The sequence below is a fragment of the Parasteatoda tepidariorum genome, chromosome 9, assembly GCF_043381705.1.
Source record: "Parasteatoda tepidariorum isolate YZ-2023 chromosome 9, CAS_Ptep_4.0, whole genome shotgun sequence".
Taxonomy (NCBI): domain Eukaryota; kingdom Metazoa; phylum Arthropoda; class Arachnida; order Araneae; family Theridiidae; genus Parasteatoda; species Parasteatoda tepidariorum.
The window spans coordinates 15,420,840-15,433,854 of record NC_092212.1 but is presented as its reverse complement, the minus strand read 5'-3'; the positions used below and the strand labels follow the sequence as shown (position 1 = coordinate 15,433,854).

Here is a 13,015-nt window from a genome sequence, read left to right as displayed (position 1 = left end):
TATAAAAAAACTCAATTTTATGTTATTAGTTGGTGCAATTAAAAATCAGTACTTATCGTGTAAAAAAACATAAGTTGTAAAAGATAACTTTAGGTATGACTAGATACCTAAACCTACTTGCTTATAAGTTCTACATTGGTACAATTTTTTCCCCATGCCCACCTGGAGAATGACCTAGGTCATACAGGTATCTGAAGGGTAGATTTGTTGGCCACTCTTTCAGGGGCACCATATTAAGAGGGCCAACGTTGCTCCCACAGTAAGAACAGATAGTACAGAGAAGGAAAGAACATCCATGCTTTGCCCGAGATTCGAACCCAGAACCTTTCTGATGCAAGGGCAGTTCCCTAACCCCTACACAGGCCGGTCGGCACATTGATACAAAAATGTTTTTTTTAAATAGCCATTTCAAAACGCTACCTTAACACTTTGAATGGCACACTAATTTTACGTGGCTTGCCCGTCTTCCCACAATGTAAATAACGACAAACGAAATTTGTAAATATTTGGCAAATTTTGCTAGTTTTTAGAGAGGTTTAGCGTGACTTATCGGGAAAAAAGTGGTGAATTATATAAGCCTTCGAATTGTTTAGCAATAGTGATGGATAAAAATCTATTAAATTAAATTTATTAAACCAATAATCACAATTAATAAACTACCACTTAAAATATTTATTCGCTGTCAGGGGCAAGTTGGCATCTCAGTGTATATAAATGAAACTATTTTTGTTTGTTCTATATTGCTTTAATTTCTTCAAACCATTTTATTAACGATAATAATATTAAAAAAATCTCGAATTATGTGTTTCTAATAATTTTGGCTTCGTCGGCATGGGTGAAAGCCCTTATATAGCAAGACAGAAAAGAGCAAAACCTGGTACGTAAAACATTTCATTCCTGCATTTTTTTCGAAAAAAATGAAATATCTGTAACTATCAAGATTTCTTTTATAATTCTGGCATATATATAAAATTGCTTCTTTTCCAAGATAAAGTAGATATTGTTGAAAAATTTAAAAAAAGAATAAGTAAACTCCTTCCCAAAACTATCTATAACTGAAATGGTTTTACTACCAGCCCTGTTCGACGGTCACCGGTGACCCCCATGGCACTGCGAAGAAACTCAGTGCCGGTCACCGGTGACCTCCATGTCATTCAACGTGTTAATACCATTTTCTCGTAGAAGTATTTTTAATTTAGACATCAATCTTTATGACTATGCCAGGGATACCAATTGCTCCGTTATCTGCTAAAGTTCTGATTAAATAATTGTTAACGAATTAAGTAGTGAAATATGAAGAAGAAGAAGAATTACGCCTACTATTCAAAAATGTTACCAATAGACAGCTTTCATATGATACGTTGAATTTTTTATATGTAGCGTTGGAAAAATTACTTAAAACGAACAATACTGAACCAGGCCAGCCAACTACTACGCTTTTTGTAAAATATTTTTAGAGGGATAGACATTCAATAGCTTTCAGAATTTTTTGGAAAATTTGCCAACATTTTAAACGCTGGAACAAAGTGGCGTTGCATATAAACTTTTGAATCATTTATATGACGTGGTGTGAAAAATAAATTTAAATGAATAAAAAATAATACATTAACTTATCTTAACTTAGTTACCACTAGAATAAATTTTTACAAAAAGCGAAGAAAGTTAACAGCTTTGCTCAACTAAAAATAACTTCAATTTCATTACTACTAGAAAATATTTTTTACAAAGTAGAGCAAGTTGGTATTTCTGATGTACATTAATGGAAGATTAAAATAAAATTAATCATGAAATTGAGAATTTTCGACACTAAATGATTAAATGTTTTATTTTAAAACTCCCATATTGAATCAATCATTTTAGCGAAGAAAAAAAAAGAGATGCAGGATATCATAAATTCTTCAAACAAACCTGCTGAAAAGTTTTCAAAATATATGCCTTTCGTTTTAAGTGAAAACATATCTTCCAAATTGTGACACATTAAGGTATTATTTTTCATACCCTGGCGTATTTATTTCACAATAAATTTTCATCTTGCGTAAAAATAAAATGATAAATTTATTTTAAGCGACAATCATCTTGTCAATAAAGTTGCTCAGAATAAAGTTTCAGTTCCTTAGAGAAAAAAAGAAGAAAAAAATGAAATTAATATCACGTTCCTTAAAAATATGAACTTAAACTTTTTATACAATTTATTTTTTCGTGTCGGGCGACATTTGACAGGCACAGCATTTAACGCATAAAACCTAATTAGGTTTTGAGATATTTAGATAAATGGTACAAAAAATCTGACTGAACGTTTTTGAGGAAAAATATTAAATGGATTTTTGTTTTACCTCAACGTAATGTACTCGTTTCTCGTTTACTCGACGTTGTTTAATGTTTCAGTTTTTCTGAGGTTTTTGTAAATATCTATCTAAAATAGTTTCTTTTAATATTTTAGATTCTATATTTTTAGCAAAATTTACAGATGTTACTATAAAACAACTGGAAGCTTCATTAAAGCTACTTTAAAATTCTCCTTGCCTTAAGGGGGGACTCCACCCTGAGATGGTAAAATATTAACGTTTTTCTTGAATTTTTTTTAAGTAATCGAGACAATGCAGAGACTCCTTGTTTTTTTTATGTTATTTAGCTACAATTTAAGTCTATTTTAAAAAAATTTCTTTTAGAAAATAATAAAAATAAGTTGGTGGCAGCTCCGTGTGTGGCTGGCCATCGAAAAGTAACACCTCACTGGCCTCATGGATTTAGATGTCTTGAAACATAGGAAAACGATTTTGTTTAGATTTTCTGAAAAATAAAGACATTATCTAAAAAGTAGCTTAGAGGTTTTTTGATATTCTCAAAGTTACCAAAATGGCGGCAACTTTAAAAGAAGTTACGTTCTTCATTAAAAAAATATTCATTAAAATACTAATATAAAATCGAAATATAGAAATATCAAAAAAGTCCTATGCTACTTTCTAAAGAATATATTTTTAAGTAATTTAAAATAAAGAACAGCTTATTTCGTTGTATAGATCATGAGAAAAACGTTAGGCCCAGAGATGCCAACTGCTCCGGACATGCCAGAATAATTAAGAAAACGGTAAATAACTACAAAGTAAATTTTGCAGATATTTGACTATTTTTGCTTGCTTTTTTAAAAGGTATAGCATGGCATTATTATTAAAAAGTAGTGAATTATATGAGCCTACGAATTATTTAGAAATAGTGGTGGATAAAAATCTACTAATTGAATTTATTAAACCATGAATCATAATCGATAAACTACCACTTTAAGATATATATTTGCTGTCNCAACAGAATGGATGAGACACAGAAAGAATGTCGCCCCTCCTAATCCGTCCGAACAGGCCTTTCTACCTGCTTAGCGACGACTCTCTATTTTCCGGTATGACTTCCAAACGAAGTTAGGTACCGAGAAATCGTTTTAGACAGACCTTAGGAAGGGTACAAAGATTCGAAAAATGCAATAAAATTTTTTTCGCATTTTTGAAATATTCAGGATGATTAATTATTAATTAATCATTGTTTATTATTGTTAATTATTGTTTTATACCTTTGTATTCAAAATATATAAATAAATACAATTTTATTTTGAAAAGTTTCTAATCAAACTATTTCTCAGGTTCTATTACATGCTTACTATACTATATTTATGTTTATATCTCTATATGTTTTCTATATGCTTACAAATCACATACTCTAAACTTGTCCAAACACCTAAACCCGTTTTTCAGAGATCATCCTTTGATAATGTCATGATAGGTCACCACGTAATTTCAACCTCGGTCAGCAAACGTGGGCAACGCCTGAGCTGGTACACCGCTTTCCAAACTTTCACACCGTAGCTAACTGGGGGACTTTCAGCCATGACAGATTTAACGCGCACGTTACTGCGTTGTGTATACGCAGACATGACTGGGATGGAAATAATTCTAGCATTGTCGAAATTGAATTTATGTACCCCAGACACGACCGCTCGTCTTGATATCCTGGAATCTTATTTCATTCATTTGACTACGATTGCCTTGTTAACGACATTAATTCCTCCTTACCTCTAAATAACGCGTGGAAATATATTTTACCCCTATTTGCATCTCGTCCACTGTACTTTTTCTTGTTCTGTTTTTCTTCTTTTTTTTTTTTTTTTTGATTTTTNTTTTTTTTTTTTTTTTTTTTTTTTTTTTTTTGGTGACTGGTCCTATAAATCAAATGTATTAATTCAAAGTTTATTAATCAACTTTTATTTAATTCAAAGGCCACTTTATTACAGTTATATACCTGCCAACTTTTTCGCTGTTCAAAATCTTGCTTTCCTAGTAGCAAGTCAAATATATATATATATATACTTATTATTCAAGTATAATGGTAGTCAAAATCATTCTAGACTCTGTATTTATTTAATAAAGAAAAAAATGTGATTCTAAAAGTTCTCCCACCACAATGAATGGAAAAATAAAATAAATTTTAAAACCAGAAGACTTGGCAAGCATGCAGTTAAGTCGTGTTGAGGCCTTTAAAAAATTCTCAAAATTATCTAAAAATTTTAATTTGTAGTTTTTTACCGTTTTTTAAAAAAATATTTTGACGTATTCCGAGCATCTCTGCACACGTTTCAGATTGCTTTCTAAGCAATCAATTTCTCAAATCGATATGAATTTATTATCATTTTTAATACTGGTACAGGGTGCAAACCCGATAGCAAAGCTTTTAAAAGTAACAAACAACAGTCGCAGTTTAACAAAGACTTCTTCCCCCCATCCTTCACGGAATAAACATTACCATCTGAAGGACAAGGGAAGAAAATGTTGTCCCGTCGTCACGCAAATTTGGGATAAATGACTCACAATTCTTTTCATCAGAAAAGATTCGATTTCTAAAGAACATTTAATCACTCATTCGATAACTTGTTATATTGTTAGCTTTACCTTGTTCTGCTGTCGGCAAGCAATCTTTTAACTCGGTTTACCATCTCCAAACAAAGACACGACGGTTCTTTCGGATAACATTAACTTAATCTTCAATTAAAGCGTTCGAATACAAACTTCTCGAAACCTGTCTTTGCAATTAAACTCTTATCTTTTGTTTCAAAAAGTTCCCCTTTTCATTCTGTCTCGATAAACAAACTCCTAGACACAGGAAGACAAACCCGTTAAGTTTATATGCCATTTTGTATTACTCTTTAGAAGTCAAGAAGTGTTAAATATGCTTTTGAAAGTTTGTATCTGTGTTAGTTAAAATTATCTCAGTTTTGAAATATATGTGCATATTTGAGAAAGTGCAGATAAAATGACGTATTAAACATGTCTTGATGAATATAAGTAACAATTTATTGCATAAAATATTGAATATTTTAAAAAAACTTAGCATTGTGCGGGTTGTTCTAAAATTGACAGATGATTTGAGATATGTATTTAAAAGGCAAAGGAAATGGAAACTTATATTTTGTTGGCTTCTACTAAGGAAGCCAAATTATTTATTCGCCCCAAGTTTCAAAATTAATAGCAATGTTTGCCAACAGGTGTCACTGCACACTGTTAAAGTATTAAATAACTTTCTTACTAAATGTCAAACCATTTCAACTGAAACATTTACAAAGAGGTCTATTAGTTTTGTCCTCAACCTAAGCCATGATAAAACTGCAGATGCTAATTATTTTGGAAAAACAATGTTTTTTACTTTTATTGACTTAGCAGCCGTTTCTTTACAGATTTTGTAAATAATTTGGAGACTTTGTCAGACATAAGTTTTATTTCATTCAGTATATTTTTATCTCCTCCTATTTTTCTTTAATTATTCTCTAAGTCGTAAGTCATATCGGGCTCAACCAGTAATATTAGCTTATTTTTAAGCGTATTTGCATTTTCAACAGCAACAAAAAACATATATAATCATAAATACATGCATTTTTGAACATTTATGCTTGTCTTAGTTTTATTTTTCCTTGCTACTTAAGACAAAAGTACTACCATTCGACAACTACGGAATGTCCGCATTTTCAAAAAAATAATTTTTCTAGTGATTTATCAATTCCTCGATAAATTAGAATTAAATGAATTTATTCCAACAATACGCACGAAAACTTCATACAAATATATTAAATATCAATCGCACTCTGGTGCGGCAGGTCCTGAGTTCGATAATCGGGCCGGGCAAGGTTGATTCAGCTTTTCATCCCTTCAGTGGGTCCATAAAATGAGAACCAAGCATGCTTGGGGACTAAACACTGGTGGTTCCGTGTTCGCATCGGAACATCTCTTACACTCCAGAGCCCAGGGTCAAGAAAGCTGAGATGGACATAGTAGGCCATGACCCTCTTTGGGATGTCGCGCCACTGAGTTGAGTTAATATTAAGTATCAAATAGGTAAATGGTCATGTTTCTAAATTCTGTAAAAAGTTTATAAAATCATATTTGTTTTAAGAAGTTCAATTTCAGTTCACTACCACTGGAAAGAATATTTCACAAAAAGCACATCTAATAAAATGACGAAATTTAAAAGTGTAATAAGCAATTATAATTCTGTTTCCCCAATTTTTATTATTACATATACATACATAGTGTTTTTGTTTGTTTTTCTTGTTAAGTAAAACTTTCAATAAGTATATTCAAATTTTGTTAAAGCAAAGCCTTAACATTGCAGCAATAAAATATTTAAGCGTTCGTATAATACTATATAACTGATCAAATTTATAGTCATATAAGACCGTGGTCTGTAAATCCCGGCCCTCTGACCGGCATCCATTGATCAAATGGTGTCCAAGGAGTATTAAATTATTTCTATTTTGCTTATTGTGGTGTATGCCAAATAAATATGCCAAATGAAATATGCCAAAAAATAATTCTTTAATTACATGCCAATTATAATTGTAAATTAATTAATTTTCTTACACAAGTTGTATGCCAGTTTCACTTGCGACAAAAATCAAATTAGTTTCATATCAGTTAAACAAGCTATTGCGCTCTTGTACCAAATTCTAGCTTTAGATATAAAAAAAAAGGTTCTTTTTAAACGATTTTAGCAAATTAATTTCTGCAACAATTGTTTCCTTTCTGAATTATTGTAAAAATTTCTAAAGAAAGTTTCAAAATTCGTTATAATTAATGTTTATCACAGTTTTCTATGCACAAAAACCATTATAATTCATTTGATTTTATCAATAAACTTTAAAAAATAAATAAATGTGATTTTAACAAATTGAACACTTTAACACATGCTTCCAAGTCGAATTGGTTTTAGAATTTCATAAAAAGAGTTTAATTTATTAAATTAAAGAGTTTTAATTTATTGCTTAACACAGTTTTCTATAAAGAAAAACATTTTTAATTCATTTGGTTTTATTAAGAACATTTAAAATAAATGTTATTTTAATAAATCCATTTATGTAACACTTGTTTCCATGCCGAATTGTTTAAGAAATTCACGGAAAGTTTCTTAAAATTCATTTTAAATTTTTAAGATATTGCTTTTCACAGTTAGTTGATAAATGTTTTTTATAAATGAATGTTTTTGATAAAACTCTTATAACTCATTATATTTTGTCGAGGAGATTCAAAATTAATAAATGAAAATTAGCTATTTCGACACAAATTAAATTGCAATTTAAATATTAAATATAAAATAAATCATAATTAGTCGGATTTCATAAATAATTAATAAATTGCAACAAATCGCTATTAAAATACATAAAATAGCATTTTCTGGCTCTATTTAGAATTATTCATAGAATTTTTCCCTTTTATGATATTTGGTCGTAAAGCGTATCAAAACTAATGGTAAATTTATTAAGTTTACGATAATTTTAAATGCTAAATTCTGTCTCAGGATACTTGAAAAGACTTTAGTTCAACTTTGAAATCTATTGCTTTTCCTAAGAGCCATGTAAGTAGCTCTAATGATTTTCTAATATTATAATAATGAAGTAAAATAAAATTATGTTCGCGTAGAATTTGATAACAAAATTAGAATGATTAAGCATTTAATGAAACATTTGAAAAAAAATAATGCCTGTAACAGTGAATTAAATTTGTAATTTTAGAGGTTTTTACTTTATACGTAGATGTTTTAGACAATAAAAAATATTTCTGAGATTTCAGGCTGAGAAAGAAATTATACATTTCTTGTTCTTTTAGGTATAATTTACATATAGTAATAAAATTTTATAGGTTTCTTTTTTTCTTTTTTTTCTCTTTATTTCCCTTAAAGGGAAGCATTTTTAGGAATGTCTTGAAACATTTATTTTTTAGAGTATGCGTTAACCAAAAAATGAAATACATAAAATATATTGTGCATACTTACCAAAAAATGAAATACATAAAATATATTGTGTATACTTACTTTAAGTTTTGGAACTATATTTGGAATATTTTCAAAAGGAAATATGTGAACTCAATGTACGTAGAGCCGATGATACATAGGATTCTTAAACTCCTCAATTTCCCTTCCGTTTACTTCAAATTTTTCCCTAATTGGAATTGTTTGACCCTTTCAGAACCAGCGAATGAGAAAGAAGCGTTTCTAAATGGAATTGCCTAACCCTTTAATGGGCCATTTATTTCTAGTAAAGGTAAAATAAAGTATTTTTGAAATTGAAATTGATATAAGAATACTAATTTATATAAGGAAAAAAAACTCATTTAGCTTATAAAAAATTAATCTAAATTTTAATGCAATTTTTTTTTGGTGGTAAGTATATTAACACGACCTATTAAGAACTCATTGACTTTTATTTTTCGATATTTATAAAATAAATTTCATAAATGCTACAAAATTCAAGAGGAATTATGTATTTTTTAACTTTTTCTACTTTCTTTAAACTAAAAAATGGTTACCAATTTTATTAAAACGCACTTCAAGAAAGCTGTAGTTTTTAACAAATGGAAACCTAAATTGAAATTGATAAAAAAGTTCCCCACGGACTTTAAAAAATGGTGGTAGGTATACTTGCCACGGCCTTAGAAAGGGTTAAATATGTGGTTTCTTTTGAAATATGGGTTTTATTTGAAACTAGCCACTTTTAACTGCCTGTCTGTTCACCATTCTAATACGTATTCGGATGAAAGCCATGATAACGTTTGGCGGTATTTTGCTCTACATTTATAAGCTACAAATTTATCTTTTCGCCATTCTAATATATCTTCGGATAAAAGCCATGATGACGTTTGGTTGTATTACTCTGCATTCATAAGGCGCAAATCGATGAGCTTTTTCCTAAATGGTATTGGTTAAATATGTAGTTAGATTTGAAATAAGGGTTTAATTTGAGATTAGCCTCTCTTAAGGCCTGTCGACTCATCTTTCTCATGTATCTTTTGATGAAAGCTAAGATGAAATTAGGTAGTATTGCTCTGAATGTTATGTATTTATAAATTTTAAATCACTTTCTTAATCGTATGCTGCAAAGTGCTTTTTGCTTAATAACATTCATCAAAATGCTTCGCACTCATATTTGGAAATATTAGCAATGCAAGTATTGGTGAGAAAGAATAAAATTATTGTTTACAGAAATCTCTTAAACCTCATTTTAAAGAAAATATTCTGTTGCATCATCTTAGAAGTAAAAGTGTAACATTTTCAATCAAATATCAGGTACAATCCATTGAAATGCTCTCACCAAGCTCTGAAATCATTGTATACAGATCATTGTATATGTGAGCATTGCATATGAATCATTGTATATGTGAGCGTTGTCTTTCATTTACAGAATCAATGTAGTTTCACTATTAGTAAATAGTAAGATATTTGCGTTTTCAACGTTACGTTGTATATTGAGCCGTGGTGGCTCAGGGGATAGAGCGCTTGCTCCTTACAATGAGATGATCCGCGTTTGAATCCCAGCGGAAGCTGGTTGATACGAATTCAGCAGCCGGCTTGCACCATATACTGCTCTCTCGTAATATATCCTCAGTGGTAGACGGATCATGGGTTAGAGTCCTCTTGCTGTCTGGCTAGCCATGGGAGGATTTCGTGGATTCCCTCTCCATGCAATGCAAATGTGGGCTTCCATTAAAAAATCGTCAACGAATATTTCTCCCAATACTTCATCCAGATGTTCCCTTGTCTTCTGAATAGACCCTCCTCAGTGGTAGACGGATCATGGGTTAGAGTCCTCTTGCCGTCTGGCTAACTGTGGAAGGATTTCGTGATTTCCCTCTCCATGTAATGCAAATGTGGGTTTCCATTAAAAAATCGTCAACGAATATTTCTCCCAATACTTCATCCAGATGTTCCCTTGTCTTCTGAATAGAGTTTCCAAAGTAACGGCATTGAACATTATCAGTCGTATACACTAAATTGGGTCAGTTGTATAAAGATGAGTATAAAATTTCGTTAATCCAATCACTGGCAAGAAAACGGAAATAGTTTTAGAGATTGCCAACGTAAAAAAATGAAAATGCCAACGTAAAAAAATGGTTTAGTTAGCTCTTAACCCATTATAGTCGGACTTATTTTAAATACGGTTGATACGGAAAGTGTTATTGTAAAAGGAGTGGCAATACATTTATATATTAATTAAATGCATATCTTGTATTCCAAGAATGATCGCTAGCTTGAAAAATCAAGTTAAAAAATATATAAATACATGGTTTGTGGCTTTCTGATTAGGTAACAAGAGGATTTATTCTCACAATATTTAAAATTTAGTTTCCAAGTTCGTGAACGGATAACTCTGTCGATTGGTGTCATCATAAACCCAATGTTTTTTTTTCAGCGTTTTTACCATATTAGAAAAGCGAAAATTAGTTATTTTCAAGAGAGTTTGGGTGTTTTCTCTAAAAGTAATTAACTAGCCTGAAACCATTTCTGTCTGCAGCGATTAAATTTTTCCCGCACATGATTGTTGCAAATGGCGATTTTTGTAAAGCATTGTTTTTAAAATACCATCATTTGCTTTGTTTTCTTTTTGTTGAAAGTAATTTTTAAGACACTCGGTATCTTATGTTAACAAAATATCACAGAATCAAAATATCACAGAATTAAACTTTGTATACAATCTGTGCTCCAATACTGCTGCAAATTTGGTATATAAAAAGCATTGTTTTCAAAATAATATCATTTGCGTTGTTTGGTTTTGATGTTGTTGTTGACAATAAATTTTAGGACACATGGTAATTTAATTTGCTGACTTACATTTTCTTGACTTTATACAAACTTACAGTTCCATATTATTACTGCAAATAGGTATATTTAGAAGGCATTGTTTTCCAAATAACATCATTTATCTTTTTGCTGTAGTTCAAAATCATTTTAGGACACTCTGTGTTATATTAAGTTAGCTTTACATTACTAAAACATCATAGAATAAAAATTGTTTTCATTTTTGTTTCATAATTGTTTTCATTTCAATAAAACATTGTTTTCAAATAAGATCAATTGCATTGCTTTCTTTTATTGTTGACTGTAATTTTTGGTACATATCGTACTTTATTATATTAGCTTAAATTTAATGATATATCATATAGATAAAATTTGTGCGCAAACTGTGCCACGTTATTGCTACAAATGGTAGTATTTGGAAAGCTTTGTTTTCAAATAGCATCGTTTGCATTGTTTTCTTTTTATTATCATCGACAATGATGTCTTAGATTATAAATTTATCATAGCAGAGAGCATGCTACATATCTCTGATGTAAACTTAACATGAAGTATTTGTGATAGTAGTTCTCATAATTTAAAAACGATAAAGTCTGTCCTCAAACAAAGATTTTTTCTTTTCACTAAAATGAGTTTTCAATTCAGAACATCTCATTGTTTTCGAAAACATAGTTTTCACAAACATTATTGACAAATTTAACTTATTCACTCTAAGATATCGCTTTGTAAAATATTTATAAAAAAAACTCCATTAGTTTTTATGTTCATTTCTGTGACACTAAATTACAAAATTAAATAAATCTTTCACTCGACAGGATCTATGGATAAACCATTATCCTAAAGTCAGCTTCACAATCGATGTAAAGGCGAAAAAAATGTGCCATCGATTCCGCAGCTGTCTGAAATGTGTTATCGATAAACAATATAATCGACCTTACCCTGCTATTTTTATCCCGTTTTAATGTAACATTTCCGTGTATCTTTAATTCTAATCGAACGTTTTTTTTTCAGCCTAGCTCCTATCGCTAGTTTAGAGTGCATAGATGAAAGTTCAGCAACTAGTGATGGATCGAGAACATTGCCACCCAGCAGACAAATATCGCTTTCTCCGGCCACGGGAATTCGATACAAGTACGTCCAATTTCTAATATCATGTATTTGTAAAAAAATATTTATTTGTCGATTTATATTTTCATTTCGATTGAGTCTCTGCTTATGAATTTATGAATCTTCTTAATCAGTTTATATATTTTATATATATAAAAATGTAATGCGTTTCAGAATTAGAAATATAATAAAAACTTAATAGAACGATGGAACTAATCTAAACGTTCTTTTTAGGATGCATTCCTTTACGAATGTGCATTTCAAAAAAATAATAACTATCCTAAGAAAAAATTACTGTTTATGATGAATCGATGCTTCAAACACCAAACGAATTAATAACGTAATTGTAAATGAGTTCAAATTGAAGGAATTAAAGAAAATCAACTTAGCGATAAAAAGTGAGATAAAAACAGCGTTAAAAATAGATTAACTAATACAACGGTTAATAAATATGCTTAAGAAAATATAACAAAGATTAAGCTTTTATCTGTCATCGTATAATATAGTTGTTAAAATATAGTAATTTGAAATTCAGTGCTGCCATCTGTAAAAATTAGCTTCAAGGAAAATAATAGATGTTGGAAAATGTTAGAAGCAAAAGCCAAAAAAAGCAAAGAAGTTTATTAAAAAGTCACAAAATTTAAGTATTTTAATATGTTTAAGCAATTGAAGCATAATTTTTTTAAACTATTCAAAAAATTAATTATTATTTAAATTCTAAGAAACTTAAAATAAAAATAATAAAACCATTCATAATACATAATATTTGTAGGACTTTACATGCACTCTTTCTCCCCTATATATATAT

General features: G+C 29.9%; 1 protein-coding gene across 1 annotated transcript in view; it reads left to right on the top strand.

Annotated features, from left to right (window-relative positions):
• Positions 1-13,015, top strand: part of LOC107454041 (voltage-gated potassium channel subunit beta-2) — a 282,884-nt gene that overhangs the window by 150,151 nt on the left and 119,718 nt on the right. The window contains exon 3 of the mRNA XM_043046338.2: positions 12,112-12,231. Within this exon, the coding sequence (XP_042902272.1) occupies positions 12,112-12,231 (120 nt within the window). The remainder of the gene's footprint in view (positions 1-12,111; positions 12,232-13,015) is intronic.